The following is a 24,329-nucleotide window of genomic DNA, read 5'->3' on the forward strand; positions in this document are numbered from 1 at the left end:
TTCTAATTAAACTGGACAAATCTCTGGCACTCAGATCCTCTTTGCCTTTTCTGATATTCCTCTGATGCCTGGAAAACCACCCCTCCCCCACTCCTCCTGTTGAATTCCTAACTGTCTTTCCATACTTAATTGAAATGCTACCTCCTGAATGAAGGGAACACTGCTCACCTCTGGCAAGGCAAGCCCCAGAAGCAATTCCTCTCTCCTTTCTTTGGAATTGTCTCTATGTCTTTTGAAGTTCAACAGCTATATAATTATTGTGACTGAGAAGTGAGGATACCAGAGGAATGACTGGAGTCCTCAACAGCCTTAAAAGAAAACAAGCTAGTATGATAATTCAAGGGGGATGGTGGTGTGAATTTGGAGTTAGTTGTAACCTTAGGCAAATCCAAGAAGTGAGGGACAATAAGGAAGATCCCCTAAGCCTAGATGATAGATCTGATTAAGTCTGGTCTCAGTGGAAATGGAAAGGAAGGGGTGGATTTTATAGTATGAAATGAACACACAGAATGAAAACACCACCTTAAAGACTAAAAATCCCATGCACGGAGAAAACATGGTGAGATGTTGCACAGAAACAAATTTTAATTCAGTATCAAGAAAAACTTGTTAACAGAGTTAAAAAAGAAGGAAAGAAATGCAATGGGCTGCTTTGGATGGTAGTGAGTGAACCACTGCTGGAGGTATTAGAACTGCGATTAGCTGGTTTCTTGTTAAGGATGTTCCTGTCTAGGTAGGGGTTGAAGGAGAAGCCTTCTGAGGTCGTTTCTAACTTTCATGATCTGTGATTCTTAGGCTCATGAGGTCATAGATGTAAAGTTGGAAGGGACCTTAATGGTTAATGAGAGCCCAATTCCTTCATATTAAACATAATAAATGGAGGCATATAAAGGTTATAGCTATATAGAGGGAATGCTAGCATTATGAAAGTTAAGTGTCTTGGTCAGGGTTATACAGCTGATAAATATCTCAAGGTAGGATTTGAAGTCAGGTCTTAAATCTCCGTGCAGTGATTGATCTGTTATGCCACACTGACCCCTAGGTTACTGCTGGCTAAAGCACTACTAATTTTTGGCATATTTTCTTTTTGTTTCCTTTAGTATTTACAGTTAAGATTTAACAAGGTGGTCCGGTATGCTGCTACACTTATCTATATAGTGCAGACGGTAAGAATCATTTCCAATGTGGGGCTTGGGTGCTGGGGGAGGAGAAGAGGGAATTCTTATAGGAACTCGCCCCTGGTGAGTGGTGAGATTTCATTTTTCCAGTTAGGTTGGCAAATAAAGCAAGCTTCTTGGTACATGGGTAGAATTTACAGGGATCCATGACTACAGATCCAGGGCTAAGGATAGGAAAAGTAAGTAGATGCCTAGGACATAACATAGAACACTTTGAACATGACTCTTTTTTTAAGGACATATTTTCAATTCCAAAACATCCCACTATCTATGACACATGGAGACATAAAGAGGCAATGTGTCATAGTGGATGGTGAGTTGGCCTTGGCTTCAGGCCTCAATTCCCCCCCAGACAATGCTCTAAAAAGCTAAGTTGTGGTACAAGGTCAATCTACATTGGTAGAAGTGTCTTCACCAAAGAACTCCCTGCATTAGTGAAATAACAAATGTGATAAGAAACAAACAAATGAATAAATGACACATGGAGGATTCAAGTCATGTACATTAAAAACATATGCTCAGAGTTGTTAGTGAACAACAATCGTAAACCTATTCTTGAAAGAGTTGAGTTCAGTTTTTCCCTGGTAGTGAGAGGACAGTTTTCAAGGATACGTAGATGCTTTGTCCTGATTCTGTCTGTTTGCCCCAAAGCAAGACTATCGTTCATGGACTTACTCATTATCCCCCTTGTCATTCATGGAGTACAAATTAATTACTTGTTTTTACAAATAAGTAACCTGTTTTCTAAGAATTTAGTATAATAATTTACCATAAGTAGACCTAGAACATTGTGAGGATTCCTCAACAAAATTATGGTCACTCAGAAGAGATAAATTTAATGATTCATATGGCACATAAAGAATGCCTATTATCTGGATTTTGAAATATCCACCCTCCATTCAGCTGCCAGTGTGATTTTCCTAAAGCTCAGGTCCTATCATATCTCACCCCAGGCAATACACTCCAGTGACTTCCTATTGCTTCCAGGGTCAAATACAAAATATTCTGTTTGATATTTAAAGCCCAGGATAACTTAGCTCCTTCCTACCTTTCCTTATTCTCTGATACCTACTTTTCAGTCCAGTGACTATGGCCTCCTGGGTGTTCCATGAAGAGTTCACTCCATTTCTCAGTCTCAGACACTCTCTCTGGCTGCCGTCTCCCCCATGCCTGGGATGCTCTCTTTACCCCCTCTGACTTCTGACCTCCCTGACCTGCTTGAAGTCCCAACTAAAATCCCACTTTCTTCAGGAAGCTTTCCCCATCCTCTCTCAGTTCTAGTGCCTCTCCTCTGTTAATTATCCCTGTTTATCCTATCCATAGAGCTTGCTTTGTGTTAAGTTGTTTGCATGAGGTCTCACCCATTGAATTCTAAGCTCCTGAAGGGCAGAGATTGTCCTTTTACCTCTTTTTGTATAGCCAGACTTTGCAGAGTACCTGGCACATAGTAGGTCTTAATAAATGTTTATTAATTGATGGGCAGCCCATTTAGTTACATATGTATATATGTTATATATACACATGCATGTGTGTTGTTGTGGTTTGTCCCTCATTCTCAAAGAGGACCATGACATCAGGGAGGTGATGCCAATGGAAAGGGAGAGAGGGAGGGGAGAGACAGAGAAAGAGAAGGAGTGAAATAGAGAGCAAGAGAGACAGACAGACAAAAAAGATTGTTGGTGTGTCATGATGAATAGAGAATTGGTTTCAGAATCCTGAAGCCTTGAGTGCCTAAATGACCTTGGGCAGGTCATTTTCTCAGGGCCCCAGGGAAGTTTCTTAGTCTACAGTGGTAGAGAAGCTTCCTTCCAGGAAAGTACCTCTTGCACCGAAATAATAGGTCAGGACAAAACCCATATATGTATATTGGTTATTCTTTAATTCACTTACAGAGGTATAATGATTAATAGGTCTTCTAGTCTGACTCACTCACATTAGGGAATGGGAGAAGATGGAGAAGAGAATCTTCTTCAACCTAGGGGGGAGGAGGACCAAGACATTCCCAATGTCATCAAGTTCCTACAGGATTTAAATATCTTACTGTGCATCTCTTACGTCCTGATGGTTTCCAACTCCTCTCAGTGAGGTGATGAGTGGGGGCAGGAAAGACATGTGTTGTGCTATGTCCTGTTAACCCCAATGGCTTTGAATAGCCAAGTCTATGATGAGGGTGCTGCCACCATCAAGAAAGGAGACTCAGTAGAGGCCACACTAGATGCTTGCAGGCAACCTGTCGGCCAGTCAACAGCTTCTTAGCAACTCTCTTCACCTCTTTCTTCTTTAGATCCTCTATACTGGAGTGGTGATTTATGCTCCTGCTTTGGCACTCAATCAAGGTGAGTTGGGAGAAAAATAATGTCTCAACTATGCCCTCATCCTGACTTCTGTAAAATGCATATAGCATTGACAGGCTATACTTAAGGCTAAGTGCTCCCATGGTTGAAGGCTTTGGGGGCAGCTGGGTGGCACAGTGGATAAAGCACTAGACCTGGAGTCAGGAAGTTCTGAGTTCAAATGTAGTCTCAGATGCTTATTAGCTGTGTGACTCTGCACAAGTCACTTAATTCCTATTTGCCTCAGTTCCTTATCTGTAAAATGGGGACTCACTGGAGAAGGAAATGGCAAATTGTTCCAATATCTTTATCAAGAAAACCCCATGGAAAAACTCTGTGGGGTCATTTGGAGTTGGACACAAAGGAATAAAGCACAAACACACAGCTTCAGAGTGAGGATGACCTAAAAGAAAAAAATATATATATACATACACACATATATGTGTATATACTTACATACGCATATATATATAAAACTAATGAGTGAAGGATCAAAAATATTGGATTTATTGGATTTATTATTGTCCAAAAGTATAGCGCTTCTCCAATATGACAATGGATATGTGGAGTCATTTATTTTGAAATAATTATTCAGTCAATTACGATTTAAAAGGAAGAGATGATTCCAAGTTAAAAAGGCTTTGTGTCCAGGCCTGGCAATAGCTCATGTATCTAATGTCCAAAGTCCAGGTTAGCTTCGTGCAGTGGGCTTGTCAGAAGGCTGGCCACCAGCTACTGATTTTTTGCTTTCAGCAACTCCTGAAGGCCCAAAGATAGAGAGATTGTTATGGATATTAATGGTCACAACAGTGAAATCATGGGTCTTTGAAGTTGGGGGAAAAAAATTCAAGCGACATTTTAAAATTTTATACATATACATCTACATTTGTATATACGTACACATACGTATATATTTATATATGTCATTATTTTATTGAATTGTTAAAATCCATTCAAAATGGCAGCATTTCTTACCAAAGATTTGAATTACTTGAAAATTATGGTATATGAGCAGTTGAGTGCTGTAGCAGATAGAATGCTAGGCCTAGTAGTCAGGAAGGCTCATCTTTATGAGCTCAAATCTGAACTCAGACACTTACTAGCTATGTGAGTCTGGGCAAGTCACTTAACCCTGTTGGACTCCGTTTCCTCTTCTGCAAAATGAGATGGAGAAGAAAATGGCAAACCATTCTAGTATCTCTGCCAAATAGGGTCATGAAGAGTAAGACACAATTGAAATGACTGAATTTGTAGTATAACCCTGCTGACTAAGGAGGCACATTCAGACCAAGAATAGAAAGGTGTGAAATCTGAGAAAACCTCTTCTAAGTCTTATGGGTCTTCAGGACTGGGTCATGGTAAGTTATAATAAAATAAATGTGACATACCTGATGGAAACTAGTTTCCTAAGGGAGTTTATAACTAGACTTACCCCTTCAAATCAGGCGAACTTCCTTCTGCCTTAATTTCTGTAGAAAATTCTCTGCTTACCTTCCTTAGAGAAACCTTTTATAACATTTCTTACCTTTTGTAGTGACTGGCTTTGATCTCTGGGGATCTGTGTTTGCCACAGGAATCGTCTGCACATTCTACTGTACTCTGGTATGTATGTACCGCTCAGAAAAAGTTTTGCCAGCCTAAGATGGAATACAACCAAATCACAACCGGCAGAACTCTAATTCTGGAGTGAATGACTGCATTTCAAAGTTATGTGAAAAAGAAATTGCTGGCTTGAGTGTTCATATTTTCCAAATTATGAATATTTTTTCTTCAAATGCATTTTATTGATCTCCTCTAAGTAAACAAGATATAAACTTGGGTTGATGCTAGAATATCATGAAAACTGTTTAGATTTACCAATGGCTACATGTCATTCTGGTAATTACCTGTTTTTTTGGGGGGGAAGGAATGGATTTTTTTTTCATTCATTAGCCACATTCATCCACAGACAACATGTATACTGCCTAAGAAAAATGACCTCTCCCCACTGGCTACTTGTTGAGAGCGAAAGGATGATTGTATGTATGAGTAAGATGGCTGGTATTTGGTTCAATCTAAAGGTCATCCATTTCAGGTTGAATGTTGGTGTTGGCTAGTTATCAGTAAACCTGGAACTATTTTCTGCATTCTGATCTGTACTCACTCAATTCCTTAGCCTCAGACCCTGAGAGGTATTAATAATATGTTTAAATAAATGTTAGCAGTTAACTGTGATATTATTTTCCTAGGGAAGCAAATGGACATGGGTAAGAAATATGAGTAAGTAATTTGGAATGTGGGGACACAGACAACTGTCTCTAGATGCTGAATCGTTTTATACATTGTCATTCAACAGGTACCCAATATATGATATCACTACCAGGTATAGCATATAATATGCATTGAAATGCACCACATTATCCTAGGTTTCCCTTTCATCTTTTCAGCATTCAGAATTGCTTTGAAATGTCTTTCAGATACATTTCTCTTCTTTTCATTCCCACTGTCATCACTCTTTCCCAGATCCTCATTGATTCATACTAGACCTACTGAAATAGTTTTCTAATGAGGCTCCAATGCTTTTGCTCTCACTCAGCTTAATCCATTAAACACCAAAGCTAGATAAAATTTCTAAGTCATCTATGTCATTATGTCTTTCTTTGACTCAAAACCAAAAACCTTTTCAGTGATTTCTCACTGCATATGAATGATGAAATTCAAATTCTTCAGCCTGAAGTTCAAGTTTGGTCATCATCTTTCCCACCATAATTAATCTCATCATGTCCTCCTATTCACCAACACAAACTCTCTGCTCCCTTAAAGCCTATTTCTTCACGGTGTCCCAGAACATGACAGCCATTTTCCAAGTCTTTGGCTTTTGCTCAGGCTGACTTTCCCTTCCCTCATATTGTACTGGTATTCTTGATGCCCCAGATCATCCCTCTTCCAGTTATAGAAACTAGGGATTGCTGAAGCCATATACACTATGCAGGGCAGATTTTGATTTTGCAGCATATCAATATGGCCCTCTGCTGGAATTTGCTCTTCTCATTCCCTGTTTCCAGAAAAAAATCTTTTATTTTCCTTCAAGACTCAACTCAGGGGTCACCTCCTTAAGGCAACTAGGTGACATAGTACATAGCAGGCTGAGCTTAGATTCAGGAAGACCTGAGTTCAGATTGGGCCACAGATACTTCCTAGCTCTTGGACCCTAGGCAAGTCACTTTAACTTTTTTGTTGCCACAGAATATTCATTTACAAAAGTGGAGGTGATAACAGCACCTATTTTACAAGGTTGTTATGATGATCAAATAAGATGGGGGGAACTAATAAATATTTTTATGTGCCTACTGTTTGCCAAGAACTGTGCTAAGTGCTTTACAAATATCTCATTTGAGTCTCATAACAACTCTGGAAGGTCATTGTTGTTCAGTCATTTCATTTGTGTCTGATTTTATGTGAACCTATTTGGGGGTTTTCTTGGAAAAGATCCTGGAGTGGTTTTCCATTTCCTTCTCCGGCTCATTTTACAGAAGAGAAAACTGAGGCATACAGGGTTAAGTGACTTGCCCAGGGTCACACAGCCAGATTTGAACTCATGAAGATGAGTCTTCCTGATTCCAAGTATAGTGCTCTATGTACTGTGCCACCTAGATGCCCACTCTGTGAGGTGGGTAATATTATTATCACTTTAGAGCTGATAAAACTTGGGCAAATAGAAGTTAAGTGATTTGTTCAGGGTCCTACAGTATGCAAGACTGGCTGAACTCAGGTTTTCCAGATTCTAGGCCCAGCACTTGGTCCACTGTACCATCTACAGTATCCCAGAGAAGTGGGCAGCCCAGTCTTTGCTTGAAGATCTCCAAAAGGGGAAATCATCATGTCTGGAAGAAGTTCATTCTACTTTTTGGAAATTCAGTTAGGAATAAATCTGTCTTTCTAATCATTGCTTTCAGAGCTGTCTCTTGGCTCCCCCCCTCAAATCTTCCCTTTATCTTTCAGTATATCTTTTACCAATACCCCAAATCAATCAGTCATCCATCCAAGAAATCAAGAAAAAAATGTTGATTTCCTACTGCTTCTCCTGATACTTTTTTTGCAAGGTACTTGTGCATAGTAGGTACTTAATGGAATAGTTGTTGAATTTATTTGAATTTTGGAGTTCCAATTTGAAACATTTGACTATACCTTTCTAGAAAGGTAATGTTAATTTTAAAGTTATGTTTCTCTATGGAGTCAAATCCAATTTGATTCAACTCAACAAACATTTATACTCTGATGAATGCAAATATCTCTCACTGCAATTTAAGCCCTTTTGTTATCAATCACACAGGAGGACAAATGCTCATTTCAACGTGATAACTCTCTAAGAAAGTCATAGAGTTAACGGCTACATGATTACTAATATGAGCCTCATGGAAGCTGTTGTTCCAGAACTGGTTAGATGGGAGATCTGGAATCTGGATGATTGAGTCCTTATCAGACCTAGTTGAAAGAGTCAGATGTTTTACTATTATATAGACAGTCATGTTTTGAAAGGAAGTCTTTTAGTCTAAGCCCCTCATTTTTATATGTGGGAAAGTAAATTCCCTTTCAGTTCTAACATTCTATGAGTCTCAGAGAGACTGGTTTGAGTCTTATATACATTATCTATCATAACTGGTAAAATACAGGAGACAATGACAGGAAGCTTGGAAAGATAACGTGAGGATTCACATGTAAGGGAATATGATAAGGTGAAAAGGGCACTGAATTTGTAGTCAAAGGTCTGGTTTCAAATGCTACGTCATCACTGAGTCACTTAACCTCTCGGGCTTCAGTTCAGTCTTCCTCTGTAAAATGAAGAAGTTGGATGAGATTGCCTCTTAACATTTCTTCCAGTTATGCTTTTATGATTCTGTACTTGATAACATAAAGTCTTCTTGAACTTTTGAGCAGGTGACCCCAGGAATAAACCAAACTCTTGTCATGTTTGATCTGAAGAACTCACATGGATTCTATGTGTTTCAGGGAGGATTAAAAGCAGTTGTGTGGACAGATGCATTTCAAATGATTGTCATGGTGGTAGGATTCTTGACGGTTCTTATCCAAGGAGCAGCATATGCTGGTGGATTACAGAATGTATTAGACCAATGCAAAAATGGGTCTCGACTTGACATATTTGAGTATGTCTAATATGATTTTATTCTGTTTTGGGTTACCATTCCTTATTTTTTACAATAGCATCTTGGAATCATGGAACATGACCTGATCTATGCATGTGTCTCATAGCTTTGACGTAGATCCTTTGAGAAAGCATACATTCTGGACAATTGCTGTTGGAGGAACCTTTACATGGCTAGGCATCTATGGTGTTAATCAATCCACAATACAGAGATGCATCTCTTGCAAAACAGAAAAGCATGCTAAGATGTAAGTTGGTCTTCATCATTGTCATGATTATCATCATCATAATGTATTCATTGAACACCTACTATATGTCTGAACATATGCACATATTGAGCACCTTCTTTACATAAGCTAAGTTCAGGAATAAGACATTCTCAGTGAGATCTAAGAGCTTCCTTCAATGAGGTTGAAGAGATAGATCACATTTGGAAACAGCAGTGAACTATGAGATTCTTAAGAGCAGGAACCATTTTGTTTTTTATGTGTATTACTAGCACCTAGGACAGTACCCAACGATAGTCTTATTTAATTTACTTATTAAATTAATTTATAAACACATAAATATTTAATTAATAAATATAAAAATAAAAAAATTAAATTAAAATAAGTAATTAAACTACTTATTAAATGGTTGTGGGATTGAAATCCAGTCTGAGATTCAAGCACTACCTTAACAGCTACTGGTGGTATGACTTCACTTCTTAATTTCCTCCTCTGGGAAATAGATCCTCCACTTGTGTCATTGTTCTATGAAGGTATGATTTATTATAATCTAATAATTCCTAGGATAGCAGAGACATCTTTAGGAGAATGGAGTTTGGGGAAGAGGAACTGGATTAGGACAGATAGTAAAAGGTTACAAAGGGGATATAACTTTAGAAAGGCAGGACTGAGATGATTTTGAGGATGGGGACAGATCCTTCATCTCCCCTCCTTAAGAAAGGCAGCAAAGAACGTTGGCAGAAATGGACATGCTATGCATGATCAGGGAAAAATTAATATACCAATGAAATAGGAATTAAGGATCTTTGAAGTGTAGTGGGAAATAGTTAGAATCTAATATATATCCTTTTAGTTGATAAACTTTTGATTTATCTGAATAGTATTCTTTTGAAGTGATTTTTAGTAGATTATCCATTCATGACCTCATCAGAAGCAATGATCAAAGGATTGCAGAATTTGAGATTTAGATTAGAAGGGATCTCAGTAACTGGTTCAATCCTTTTATTTTCAGGTGAGGAAACTGAGGTCCAGAGAGGTGAACAAATTTGCCCAAAGTCACAAAGGTAGCAGATAGCATAGCTGAATTCAACTTCAGGTCAGAGGGTAATAAAATATTAGATTTGGGATCTTATAAACCACCTAGTACAATAATTTCCTTGTTTTCTCATCAGATAAGGAAAGTCAGGGCCAGAAAGGTTAAGTAGCTTGTTCAATGTCACACAGGTAGTAAGGCAACCACCTTGATTTTTTCAAGGCTGTAGTATTAATTCCAAGAAATTGAATACAAAGGTATAGACACAACCAACAAGTTGTCTTTATATACTATTTCATTCACATTAAAGGTGGCTAAATTATACCAGGCTTTGACATTGTTAAACCCTGAGATTTATCACTGTTACTGACACCATTATAAGAAAAATCTCTTTAAATTCTACTTCACTTTATAAAATAGCTGTTCCTGAGAAGTTGTGTTTCAAGTGGATTTTTGTTCAAATTATATCTTAAATGCATTAATTGGACTTTATACTTAAAAGATAACTGGGCTGAAAACATTTGAATAGTAAAGAATTTTCTGGCAAAAAAAAATCCTGAGTTATTTGTCTGGTGAATAGGAATTTTTCACATGTTGGATTTGCCTAGTATTATGGTTAGGATGATCTTCCCTCCTTCTCTTCCTTCTTCTCTGCTCCTCTTCCTATTATGACTCCTCTCCTTTTTTCCCTCCTCCTCCTCTTCCTCGTTTCCCTTTTTCTCTTTCTATCACTACTCCTTCTACCCCCTTCTTGCTCCTCCTAATTCTAAAAAAAACCAGAAAAACATTTCTAAACCTCACTCTTCAGTAACTTACTTCCTTGAAACATTATCTTATCCAGCAAAATTCCACAAAAGAATCTTGATAATGCCTAAAAGATTTTTTTAAAATAAAATTTAATCTATATGGTTCTAAAGGTCATAAATAAAGTGCTCATGTGGAGAGGAAAACTTATTTCCTTTAAGCAGCAGATGGGTGACCACCTGTTAAATAAGTGCTCCTATTTCAGATAGACTTTGGACTAGATGACCTCTGAACTCCCTTCTGACTGGGACTGTATGACTTCCAATGACGGGGTTCTCTCATTCCAATAAGGCATCCCATTCTACTTTGGAACAGTTTTAATTATTTTAATTTTATTTATTTTTAATTTTTTAAATTATATTTACATAACTATAAATTGTTATATTAATAATCATATTATTAATTAATTATTAGAAAGGTATTCCTTATTTAGCTGAGCTTCATCATCACATAATTTTCTGGTTCTGGTTCACTCAAACAAGTAAAATAAATCTAATCCCTCTTACACATGAGAACTCTCAAACATTTGAACACAGCTATTATCTTTCCTAAATGCTCTTTCCTTCAATTAAAAAAAAAATTCCTCCATCCATTTCTTATATGACATTGATTTTGAGCTTCTTGCCTTCCTGGTGGCTCACCTCTGAGTATAGTTGATCTCACCAATGTTTTTCCTGAAGGTTGGTGCCCAGCACTAGATGCACTCCTGCATGTCAGATTTGTGCTGTACAGGCTACTCAGTATTTTAAAATGTATGTTATCCCATGTGATTCTCACATCAGCCCCTTGAGAATGGATTCCATCATAAGGGATACTAACAGGCCTCTCTTCTCTCTTCTAGTGCTCTTTATCTTAACTTAATTGGTCTCTGGATAATTCTGGCCTGTGCAGTCTTTTCAGGCCTTATCATGTATGCTTATTTCAAGAACTGTGACCCCTGGACTGCTGGCATCATCTTAGCACCAGATCAGGTATGGATGCCAACAAGGTGGGTTGCCTGAAGGGACCAGATGGGGTAGGTTTGCTGATCATTTCTAGGTGAGCCACAAACAACACTGTAGCACCAACGTGATATTCACAGTGCCTGTGGTGGCCATGAGTATCCTAGAGTAATTCTCCATCATGAAATACAACAGACTCTCCACATGGAAGACAGAACCAAAGCATTTTTTCAGACACCAGAAAGTCAAAACCATCATAGTAACAAAAATCCATACCCAATAACAATGCAGAGGACAACACCATACCCAAGCCTTCTCCCTGTTTGACTTCCCACAAACCAGTTCCATTAAACAAAATCATGAACAAGCTCTTTCATGCACACGGGCCAGCTGCCTGCTTGCCTGCATCCTTCCCAGCTCTAGTTGTTCTCTCACTAATTTCCTCTCAGCTTTGCTGTAGCCTCTTCCTGTTCTACCCTTCCTGTTCCACCTGTTCAGCAAACTCCTCCCAGCACAGGGTCCATGTGATTCAGACTCATATAATTCAGGTTTCCATGGGATCAAGGAAGGTTTCATGGATCTATTAATGAATGGGAAACATCTTCCCATTTAAATTACTATTACAGATGTGAAAATCAAGGAAAGAGTAGTGTGGTCTAACAGAAATACCTTTGTCCTAAGAGCCTAGAGAAGAAGGCTCCAGTATAAACTCTGCCATTTATTTATACTGTGACTTTTGGCGAGGTACTTATCCTCCATAGGCTTCAGTTGCCTGATATGTAAAATGAAGCAATCATACTAGACTATCTGTAAAGTATCTCTTAAATTCTGTGAATTTATGAGGTTCTGAGGTTGTTTATGCTGTCTGTTGGCGAGAAGTATGTCTGGAAAAATGGCAGCCACTTGGGTCTTTTAAAAATTTTATTGATATCATTTGTTTTACATCAACTTCATTTCAAATAAATACTTTCCTCCTCTCCTAGCTGGAAAACCACTCCTTGTAGCAAGGAAAGGAGAGGAGAGAGAGAGAGAGAGAGAGAGAGAGAGAGAGAGAGAGAGAGAGAGAGAGAGAGAGAGAAGAAAGGAAGGAAGGAAGGAAGGAAAGAAAAAGGAAGGAAGGAAAGAGAGAAAAAAGAAAGAAAGAAAAAGGAAGGAAGGAAAGAAGAAAAGAAGGAAAGGAAGGAAGAAAGAAAAGAAGAGAATGGGAAAAACAGGTCAGTAAAACTCAAAAACAGTTGAGTGTAATAGGATATACATTGTTCTATAACCACAATCTCCCACTTCTACAAAGTAGGAAGAAAGGATATGCTTTTCTTTTTCATCTGAGGCAGCTAGGTGGTATAGTGTGAATAGAATGCTGCCATCTGGAATTGGGAAGTCCTCATTTCAAATGTAATGTCAGACATTTACCAGTTGTGTGATCCTGGGCAAGTCACTTAACCTCCACCTGTTTCCCCCTGTAAAATGCGGATAATAAATAGCACCTACCTCCCAAAGTGGTTGGGAGGATCAAATAAGATATGTGTTAAATGCTTAGCACAGCGCCCAGAATATAGTAGGTAGGTGCTGCGCAAGTCCTCCTCCTCCTCTTCCTCCTCCTCCTCCTCCTCATCATTATCATCAATCTTCTCCTTCTTTTCCTTCTCCTCCTCCTTTTCCATCTTCTCCTCTTTCTCCTTCTCCTCCTCCTCCTCCTCCTCCTACCTCTTGTCAAGGACCAGACTTGGTCATTTATAATTACATGCCATTTACACTTGTGGCTTTTTTTGATTCTGTCTCTTTAAATTGTTGAAGTTATATATATTATTTTCCTATTTCTGCTTATTTGTCTTTCCATCAGTTCACAGAAGACTTTAGTCTGGAACATTTTAAAGCAGGAGTTCTTAATCCTTCTTGAGTTATGGACTCCTTTGGCAATCCTGATGAAATTCAATGGACCTCTTCTCAGAATAATGTTTTAAAGTTTGCAAAACACTTTACAGATATGATTTCATTTTATCCTCATGATAACCCTGGGAGGCGGATACTCCTATTGCACTATTTTACAAGTGAGGAAACTGATGCAGCCAGAGACTAAGTGACTTAATCAGCGTCATACTGCTAGTAAATGTTCAAAATCAGGTCTTCCTGATGGCAAATCTATTGCTCTATTGACTGAACCACTTAGCTGCCTACGAATGCACAAAATACATAGATTCCAATGGAAACCATTAAATTGAAATACATCTATCAATTTTCTTTTGAGACTTACTGCTAAGCTTCTTCCACTGTAGTTTTCTTCTGGACATCTTCATCATGAATTGCTTAAAGGCCATTCAATGTAGAGACTTAGAAAGTAGTCAGAAGGGGCAGCTAGCTGGTGGTGGATAGAACATCAGCCTTGGAGTCAGGAGGATCTATTCAATTCTGGCCTCAGACGCTTACTAGCTGTGTGATCCTGGGCAAGTCACTTAACTCCAATTGCACCCCTCCCCCAAAAACCAACAAACTCAAAACATACAAAGAACCTAACAACAAAAATATTTGCCTAGAATACTGAGAGATTTTGATTCCTCTCTGCTCACCTCTAGCTGCAAGTATCCCTTCGCTAAAATTGCCTTGTATTCATAGAAGAGCTACAATCTACACCTGTGAAGTGAGCATTCTACTTACATACCCATCAGCTGGGGACTGGCATACCATCGTGCTGGACAAAATAATGAAAGGGACAGTTTCAGAGGAACCTGGGAACTTAGGTGAAGGGATGAAGAGTGAAGAGAGAAGAGTCAAGAGAACATTTCACACAAAATAGCAACAGTTTAAAGAATTGAGTGACCAATGACCAGACATGATCCAGAGGACTGATCATGAATCATGCTACCCACCTCCTGCGAGGTGGTGGACTCCCGGAACAGAATGGGACACACGTTCCTTCCCTGAAGGAAGGAGCTGCATTTATATGGGAGCTGATATTGCTTGAGCAACTGGTAAAGTTGCCCAGTTAATCATCCCCCTCCTTTTTTTTTCTCCAACCTCTCTCCAGCTGATGCCATATTTTGTCATGGAAATATTTGCCTCAATGCCAGGACTCCCAGGACTATTTGTGGCATGTGCCTTCAGTGGAACCCTGAGGTAAGCTGCCTGAAAGTTATTTGCTATGATGACAGTTAATACAGTCTAATGAGGAGAGGGCTCGTGTTGAATCAGGCAGATTTGACATATATTGACTGTGTGACCTTGAATACATCTTTTAACTTCCCGTGTCCTCACTCAACTCTCTAAGAATGTAACTCACAAAGGAGTTATAGACAGAAAAGTAATAATAATATTATGATGATAATATAAAATGTATTAATATATGATATGATGTGATATAATATAATAATTAGCATTTTATGATACCTACTATGTGCCAGACATTGTGCTTAGTACTTTACAAAATTTTTCTCATTTTTATTCTCCCAGCAACCCTGAGGGATGGGTCATATCCCCATTTTATAGTTGAGGAAACTGAGGCAGAGGTTAAATGACTTGTCCAGGGTCCTTGAGTTAGTGTTTAGGGTCAGATTTAAACTTAAGTCTTGATGATTCCAAGTCCTGCATTCTATTTTCTGATTGGTATCAGTAGAGTAGGTTTCTAAACTTGGAGTTCTCTATTCTAAAGAAGTCAAGATCAGACTTAAAGGGGAAAAAAAGATTGTTTGTGGGTCAGGAGTCCAAGAAAAGTTTAGCCACTGAGTACTCTAATCCATGATAACTGGGGAAACAAATTTTCTCTCCTTCCCTGGCTCTACTGTGAAATGTTATGTATGACCAATCTGCTTTTTATAGATGTCTAGAATGATGGGCACGTTGACAGCAAAATGTTTCTAACCCCCAAACACTCTGGGGAAGGAGACTGCTTTCCCAAACAAAGGAACAGAAAGCTGGGAGACCTACAAATTCTCCTATGTGAACAGGTCCCTCTGTCTGCAGCGATAAAGAAATCTGCTTTATTGAGCCTGCCAAGAGTCCAGATCAAAGAACTTGGCAGCTGTGCCCAAGGACAAGGCTGCCCACCCTCTTGTTTATTGCCTTAACATGGAACAGGGCCAGGATGAAGCTCATAGAACCATCGCTGTTGCCTTCTGGGACAGTCACATCAGGGGATGGACAAGTCTGGGAAACCAGCAATTGGGCAAAAGTTAACCAGCTGAAAATGCTCAGCTGAGAAGGGATGCTAAGTGTGAATTCTGCTGAAGGCATTTCCTAGTTATGTGAACCTAAGCAAAATATTAATATCTTTCAGCCTCAAATGAAATTAACAATAGTCCCTATTTCACTGGACTGTTGGGCAACTCCATTGCTGTGAACAGCTCTGATGCTGAAATAATAACTACCACCATCACAATCTTTCATATAGCACATTAGTCTAGCCTTTATACAGCTCTTTAATCTAGGCTTTATAGAGATAGCATTTTCATCTCCTGAAACTGGAGATAGTGGGAAGAAAATCCTCTCTTAAAATGAAGTTTCTCATCTCTTGAATATATGAGTTTAGAGAACCTGGCAAAGCTAGGCTCACAGGTATTTATGATAATAAGCTGTCTTGGGGGTGAAAGGAAATATTGTGAGGGGGGGCCTGAAATTCTATATTTGTCAATTTTACTGTTAAAAGGAAACTAGACCATTATTTTCATTTATGTAAACTTGAAGCTAAGGACCGGTTCTTTGAAAATTTGTATCATCCAACCCTAGCAAAGGGCAAGGCAGTTGGCAGTCTGCAAGTCAGTTAATACATATTTTTATGGGCTTACTAAATATGGAGCACCGGACTAGGTGCTTTGTAATCTTTTTAAAAATTCAGTTCAATTAACAGCACATATAAACTAGTTACCTTGAAAAAAATAGACACTGAGCTTAGGGAAAAGGGAACACAAAAGTTTTTATGGGAAGTTTCCATGGAAAGAGACTTGAAATCACAGGATCTGAGTTCAAATGTAGATTTTGCTACCTGAATGATAAGTCACTTAACCTTTCTGGGTCTCAATTTTCTTTTCTGTAAAAAAAAAAAAATGACTTTTAAGGGCCTTTACAGCTCTAGATCTTATGATCTTAAATATGAATCTATAATATTGTATGCTCTCTGGGGATAAGCCTGCATAGTGTTATTGTGAGGTTCTGGGGGATAAAAGGCACCAAGTGCTTAGGAGGAAAGAGGTAGATATTACTAACTAACTAACTAACTAACTAACAAGGCTTAAATGTCACTCAAGATAGATTGTTGCCACCTCATAGCTTAGCTTAGAGCTATTCCCAAGGAGACCAATCCTCCCCAAGCTTTTCTAAACAAGCCATAGCAGTAGAGGAACAATTAATTTGCAGCATTAGCCCATGCTGACATAACATCTTTACAGCCATCACAGAGTTTTGTGAGATGTCTCTGTTAAGGCATTTTGTAGACGTGAGCCTTTTTCTAAATAGGCTGACCCAGCAGATAGGACCTGCTAAAGAGTCAAATAAAGCTAAGAGAGCAAGGGAATTAAATACACACATACACACATACATACACACATACATACATACATACATACATATACATATGCATATATATACACATACAGATGTGCGCACACACACACATATATACAGAGGGAGAGAGAGATCAAAAATAGCAAATTTTTAATGAATCACTTATGAAATCCTTTTTGGCTTAATGAATTTAAAAATATAATAAAAAAAAAACCCAAATAAACCAGATCTACTAAGTTTAAAAAAGTTAGGAGGGGCAGATATTCGTATGTACTCAAATGCTTTTTAACTAAATGCTTTGAAATTTGCCCAAAGTATTTTTATTACATTTGCTTTAACTTCATTGTTATTTAGTCCCTGAGCAGTCCTTTCTCCTGCATTGGGCAGGTCTTCTCAGCCAGGTTGCAGAAATCCAGACCCATTTGCAAATGGGCCTGTTTTTGACTGTGCTCCTTTGTGCAACAGAATGTATTGCAATCTACCTCCAAGAGACTTACGTTTTGAGGGCAAATAAATAGATTAACTTTTACTAGCACTGAAAAAGCTTAGCACTGAGATTTCCAGCCCTCCTTGAAGCAGTCAGGGCAATCTCATTCCTATTAAGATCTCTGAGGCTGAAATAATAACAACTTCACAATAATAGTAGCTTGCCTCTATGTAGCACTTCAAAGTTTACAAAGCACTTTGCATGTTATCTCTCTGATTCTTGTAACAACTCAGTGACAGGGTCTTTTACAGAGGAGGAAACTGAGGCAGGGGGAGGTTAAATATCTTGCTTAGATTCACACAGCGAGCAAATGTCTGAGGCAGGATTCAGACTTAGCCCTTTCTGAATCTCCACGTCTGGCACTCCATCCACCATGTTGCCCAGCAGGTGGATACCAAGGGCTGATCTGTATCATTCGATGCTACATAATCAGCAAGAAATGCTATATAACTGCTCAGTGAGGAAGCTGAAAGCAGAAGGCCTTGGATCTCATATGACAGGTCAGCATTTCAGTCAACAAACATCTATGATCTGCCTTCTGTGTGCCAGGCTCTATTCTCGGAGCAGGGCAGGAAGATGTAAAAGTCAGTCCATGATCTCAAGGAGCACAGCCTTCAGAAATAATAACTAATGGTTTATTTCTAGCTATGATCCTGAAATATCTGGAGCCCCAGCTTTCTCCTTGGGAAGTTGGGTTATGTTCAATGCCATTAAATACACTGAGTGCAGATAATTGGCAGGAAATAGCTATATTATTGTATACTCTTGATTCCCTCCCTCCTCCCTTCCTCCCTTCCTTCCTTCCTTCCTTCCTTCCTTCCTTCCTTCCTTCCTTCCTTCCTTCCCTCCCTCCCTCCCTCCTTCCCTCCTTCCTTCCCTCCTTCCTTCCTTCCTTCCTTCCTTCCTTCCTTCCTTCCTTCCTTCCTTCCTTCCTTCCTTCCTTCCTTCCTTCCTCCCTGTTCCCAGCAGGCTTCTCTACAGCCTCTTTGGGGTAGCCAGCCTTGATGTATCTCTGCTCTTTGGGAGACTGAGTCTTTTTCTCCTTCTCTTCCTCCTCCTCTCTGCTCCCACTAGGTCAGGGCTTCTTAATGTGGGGTGCATGGTGAGATATCAGAAGGGTTGTGAATGTGGATGGGAAAAATGACATATTTTCATTAACTTTGGTTTCCTTTGTAATTTTATGCATTTAAAATGATCATTCTGAGAAAGGTCTCATAGGCTTCACCAGACTGACAAATGGGTCTGTGACACAAGAAGACTCAGAACCCTAGGACTAGACTGAAGGGAGCTCTGATGTTTCCAGTCTCTGGAGAAGGTGAACAAGAGAAATGGACCCTGGGAACATCTTCCACTTTGTCTTGTTTTTCCTTTCATCAGAATGTACATCCAAAGAATGTTGTCTAGAATCAGAGGTTGGGCTCTTGTTCCTGGAAAAATTTAATTCCTTTTAATTTATCAAACACTTATTAAGTACAAGAGATCATGCCCCGTGCCATTCTGGTGGCTGTCACAGCTGTTGCAGCTGCTGCTGACTTCAGATGACCCTAAACACTCTCTTTTTCCAGAAAATTTGCTGGTATTAAAAAAGGTTCTCAAGGCTATTAGTACCTAATTAATGTCTGGATTAAGAGCTTGAGTCAAAAACTGCCCTGGAAAGGAGGGAGCCAATTAGAGTAAGGAAGGAGCTAGCACTTTCTTGTTGTTCAGTCATTTTTTGGTCATATCTGACTTTCTGTGATTCCATTTGGGGTTTTCTTGGCAAAAATATAGGAGTCGTTTGCCATTGTCTTTTCCAGCTCATTTTAAAGATAACTTAGGCAAACAGGTTTAAGGGACTTGCTCAGGGTCACACAGCTACTAAGTGTCAGAGGTCACATTTGAACTCAGGTCTTCCTGACTGCTGGCTCAGTGCCACCTAGAGGCATCCACCGTGAGGCAATCCTCTATTTGAGTACTTTGGAAGTGATACCATCTCCCTGAGCTGCCCAACTCCTGGGCTCCATGGAGGGATGGGAGGCTTGTGTCATAGGGCTCATGGGCTTTTCTCTGTTCTCTCTCTCCCTGCAGCACGGTGGCTGCCAGCATTAATGCCTTAGCAACAGTGACTTTTGAGGATTTTGTCAAGATCTTCTTCCCCAACCTGTCTGACAAGCTGAGCACGTGGATCAGCAAAGGCTTATGTGGGTACAGTTGATTGGCCTCTCCTGATGTACTGTTCTCTTGCCTTGACCCTGGGTTCCTTTGGAAGGCTTCCCATCTCTATGGTGGGGCTTAGAATACAGGATTATAGACAGACACATGCATGCATACATAGTTGTACACAGAACTTTAAATACATGGAAAAAAATAGCCAGAATGATGTCATGGAAAGAGCATTCAGTGTGGAGTCAGAACACTTGAGGATGAATCCAATCTCTTCTATTTGTGATGACAAAGTATCATTTCCCTGGGCCTCAGTTTCTTCATCTGTAAAATGGTGGGGGGGGGGGGGGGAGCAAGGGTTGAATTATATGGCTTCTAAGATCCCTTTAGAGTATTCTCATCAGAGATGGATATTTAGGTAGGAACAGGATGGTTACGGAGAAACTTACTTGAACCCTCCCTTCTTCCTGCCTTCTCATTATTTCCCCTAAAACTGTAGGAATAGGAATTTTTTATTTACATGGGGAATTCATTTTTTTAATCAAAATTCTAATATCTCTAAGGTTCCTTTCACCTTTAATCCTATGATCCTATGAAATGTACCTCTGCCCTGCATTCACCAAAATGGTCATTGGATTGTATCAAGGATCACATGAACACCTTCCATTGGTGAAGTCCTTCAATGTAACAATCTTTCATTTAGGGTCTGCTTTGAGCAAGCACTATGCTAGACTGCTGTATACAAATAGCTGTTTATCTGTGTGTATCTATAGATCTGAAGGACAAAAACACAATATATGTGTGTGTGGGGGTGGGTGTCTCTAGGAACATATTATATTCAGTTACACAGTGATTATCTAATCTGATCCATGAAGTAGGAATAATATCAAATAACGAACATGTCTTTATTAAGTAACCCCTGTATGCCAGGCTCCATGCTAAGATTTGGAGATGCAAGTACAAAGAACAAAGTGATCCCTATTATCTATGAGTTTGTATTCTACTGGGAAGGCAGCAAGTGCACACACACATATACACACATATATACATACACACATATGTGTATGTACAAGTGCATACACATACATATATGTGTCTGTGTAAAATTTAGTTAACGAATACATATGTACACACAAAGTAGTTAATTGGAAAGTATTATGGGAGGGAAGATTGTAGCAACTGGTAGGGTTCAGGATATGTATTATCCCTATTATGAAGATAAAACAACTGAGACCAAGAGAAAGATAATTTGCCTGAGGCCACGTGGCTTTGAGAGGCTGAGCCAGATGGCAGGATCTTTTTTTTCTTTCTATCCAACTACAAAATGGTAGTTTCCCATGCAAACTACAAGGATCTGTGTCTACTTGCCTTCTCTCTACCCTTACTTGTTCCTAAAGTGTTTGGTCAGAGAAAGAATGTCCATAAGTTTAATTCTCAAGAATTCATTCAGTCTGACACAGGGAAATGCTCATTCTAGGAAAGACCCTCCTGAAACTTTGTTAGTTTTGAGGCAATTTTCATAGGTTAGTCCAGCTCTCAATGAATGAGATCCTTTCTGAAGGTGAATCTTCTAGGGAGTCTGGTTCATATCAGGATTGTACAGGGAGGCAAGGTCCACAGAACTGTTCCAAATGACCATTCTTTCTTTCAGGCTTGTTATTTGGAGTTCTCTGTACCACCATGGCGGTTGTTGCATCCTTCATGGGAGGTGTTCTACAGGTATAGTTTTGAATTTATGGGGAAAATATAGGGGAATTTTCTTGTTAATATGACTTGTTCACAGAAGTGTGTTTGAGAGAGCATGTACTGGATGGTTATGCCATTTCTTAAGCGGTTTTAGAGATAGTGTTACCTGATAGAGGGCTAGATTTGGAGTCAGGGAGTTCAAATCTCACATCGACATTTACTGTGATGTTAGCTGTGTGAACAGATGTAACTCACTTGACCTCTTTGGGAATTAGGATTTTCACACACTCTTCTTGCATTCATATTTATTTATTTTTGTTTTTTGCAGGGGTGGGTGTGGGTGGGTGTGTTGGCAGTCCCAGCTTGTGGTTTTATTGGTACATGGTATTTATTCCCCCAGAGAGGAAACATCCCCTATTACTACAGACTGGCAACTGTTAAGCAATTTATAATATTAAAGAAATTCAGTGAATTGGGCACTGAGAATTTAAGTGACTTTTCCCAGGGTTGTATAATCAGTATGTGTCTGGGCAGAAGTTCTACCCAGGTCTTCCTGAATCTGAGGTCAACTCTTCTCTATACCACTCTGCCATTCTGTAGTCATGTATTCTTCAAGTTACCTGCAACAGAATATTCTGTTCTCCAGGGCAAAATGCCAAAGAAGCTGAGATAGTAAATTGCTGGTTTAAATGAATTAGAAACCCATTAAAACATCAAACAACCTTCCAAATGATGGAATGCCTAATTGGTGATGGGGCACAGAGGGCATGTTAATATCATATTCAAACATGTCTAGTTCTGAAAGCAACATCAGAGCCTCCAGTGTGGATGTTTGGGCTCATCTTCAAATTGCCCTATACCTTTACCCTCTAAGTGCATTGGAATTGGTGCTTTTAAGCACCCTTAAATGGGGAGTGCCTTACCCTGTCTACTCTTCAAAGTGTTTCCATATCCCTTATCCATAAGGAATGATACCTAGCTCCAGAGATATTGAATGGCAGAACCAGAAATGCAGTACTTCTTTTTTTTTTTTTTGCTTTTTGCTACCTCTCAACATGGCCTTTCTTATAGAAGATAGAGCATCCTCAGTCTTGTTCTCTCTCTCTCTTGCTGTTCAGTCATAACACTGAACTATACTCTCCATAAGATTTTCTTGGCAAAAGTAGTGGAGTGATCTGTCATTTCCTTCTCCATCCCCTCTGTCTACCCTCATTCATTTCTCAGATTCAAGATCAGCATAAGAACTAATGACTAGGGCTATCCAAGAAGGGAAAGGCCTGATTCAGGTGTAGCCAGTGCCCCTTTCCTGAGGTGTTCAAGTTATCCATTAGGGACAACGGTATTGGATGATGGGTGAACTAGAAAACCTTCAAGGCTTCTTCTCACTGAGGCAGCCAGGTGGCGCAATGGCTAGAGAATTAGACTTGGAGTCTTATAATGTGTGTGTAGGCAAGTTACTCCCCTATAAGCAGAGATAACAGTAGCAGCTACCTTGCAGTGTTGTTAGATATTATATAATGGTATTTGTAAACCTTGAAGCACTCTGTCAATGTTAGCCATTATATTATTCTGAGATTTAAAAGAAATCGTATAGATGCTTCCATACAGGATAAACCACAAATATAACAAAAGACTTAAATCCAACATGAATATTTTAAAGCTGGCACATTGGCCTCCCCCATTTCCCACCGAGTAGACACATTTTCTGGAATAATCAATTGATGCTTCACCACCTTGCTATGGTTAGTCTGTATTTCCACCAGGTATAGCAAATTACTTTATCAACTTCCTGGATTCTCCTAGGTGCAATAAATTGGAAGTGAGTAAATTAGTTTCTCCTACTATACCAAAAACCAAAAGCAGTTTTGAATTAATCCCATCAATCAGGGGGAAAAAAATGCAAGGCTTTTCTTATTAAGTGTCAGCTATGGGAAAAGAATGCCTTCAGTCCTGCTGGCCTCCGCTTTCTAAAGCTATACCTGAGTAGTTTATTTCTCTTAAAATGAATCCTGAGCAGAATTGGATTTTGTAGCACATCTTGCTGGATGAAGATTCTCCACCTGGAAGGGACCTTTGACCATCTTGTAGAATCATGGAATTAGAAAGATGGGAGGTCATTTTGTCTAACAGGTAGAACTAGAATCAGAATTCCTTCTCCAGTCTATATGACAGCTGTTCATCCAGCCTCTACTTGAAGATGTCTAGTGATGGGGAGAATCCGTGACCTCCAGAAGTGGCTCATTCTACTTTGGATAGCTCTAACATGAATGCTTTTCCTTATCTCAATCTGTCTCCATAAAATTTCCATTGCATTGTTCCTAGATCTTCCCTATGTGTCTAAGAAGTTTAAATTAAATTATGCTTCCTTATTATAGCCCTTCAAATACCTTGATAAAGTGAACATTTCTTTCCTAAGCTTCCTTTTAGCCTCATTTCCCAATTCCTTGATCCTCCTACTGGAACATCTATAAAATGAGAGTGCAGAATTGGACTAAAGGATCTCTGAGGTTGTAGTTCTAGTTGTAGATTCTGTGATCTTGCAAAGTTATAAGAAGAGCCTGTGAAGTTAGGATTTTTTTCAACTAGAGGAATTGGGATGGCCAAGTAATCAGAGAAAGTTTTATGAAAGAGATAAGAGACCTTGAAAAATAGAATGGATTTCAATAGGCATAGAAAGGGATGGGGAAGATAGTCAGACAGGAGGATAGTATGAGCAAATTAGAAAGTGAGGTTCTCAAGATGGGAAAAAAGTCAGAAAATACATGAGAGGTAGGATGAAGTGGAGAGGTATGAAATAGGTAAACAAACTAAACTAGAACCATTTCCCTTTCCTTGGGTACAAGGGTAATGGATGCCCAAGGATTG

General features: G+C 39.2%; 1 protein-coding gene across 4 annotated transcripts in view; it reads left to right on the plus strand.

Annotated features, from left to right (window-relative positions):
• SLC5A12 (solute carrier family 5 member 12) overlaps window positions 1-24,329 on the plus strand; it is a 60,001-nt gene that overhangs the window by 25,038 nt on the left and 10,634 nt on the right. For 3 of the 4 annotated variants that reach the window (XM_072619304.1, XM_072619302.1, XM_072619301.1), the window contains 9 exons: window positions 1,101-1,166; window positions 3,463-3,514; window positions 5,046-5,113; window positions 8,501-8,655; window positions 8,762-8,902; window positions 11,560-11,689; window positions 14,682-14,770; window positions 19,704-19,816; window positions 21,430-21,497. In XM_072619304.1, the coding sequence (XP_072475405.1) occupies window positions 1,101-1,166; window positions 3,463-3,514; window positions 5,046-5,113; window positions 8,501-8,655; window positions 8,762-8,902; window positions 11,560-11,689; window positions 14,682-14,770; window positions 19,704-19,816; window positions 21,430-21,497 (882 nt within the window). The remainder of the gene's footprint in view (window positions 1-1,100; window positions 1,167-3,462; window positions 3,515-5,045; window positions 5,114-8,500; window positions 8,656-8,761; window positions 8,903-11,559; window positions 11,690-14,681; window positions 14,771-19,703; window positions 19,817-21,429; window positions 21,498-24,329) is intronic. The other variant, XM_072619303.1, reaches the window with a different exon arrangement.

This window comes from Notamacropus eugenii, chromosome 6 (genome assembly GCF_028372415.1).
Source record: "Notamacropus eugenii isolate mMacEug1 chromosome 6, mMacEug1.pri_v2, whole genome shotgun sequence".
NCBI classification, from domain to species: domain Eukaryota; kingdom Metazoa; phylum Chordata; class Mammalia; order Diprotodontia; family Macropodidae; genus Notamacropus; species Notamacropus eugenii.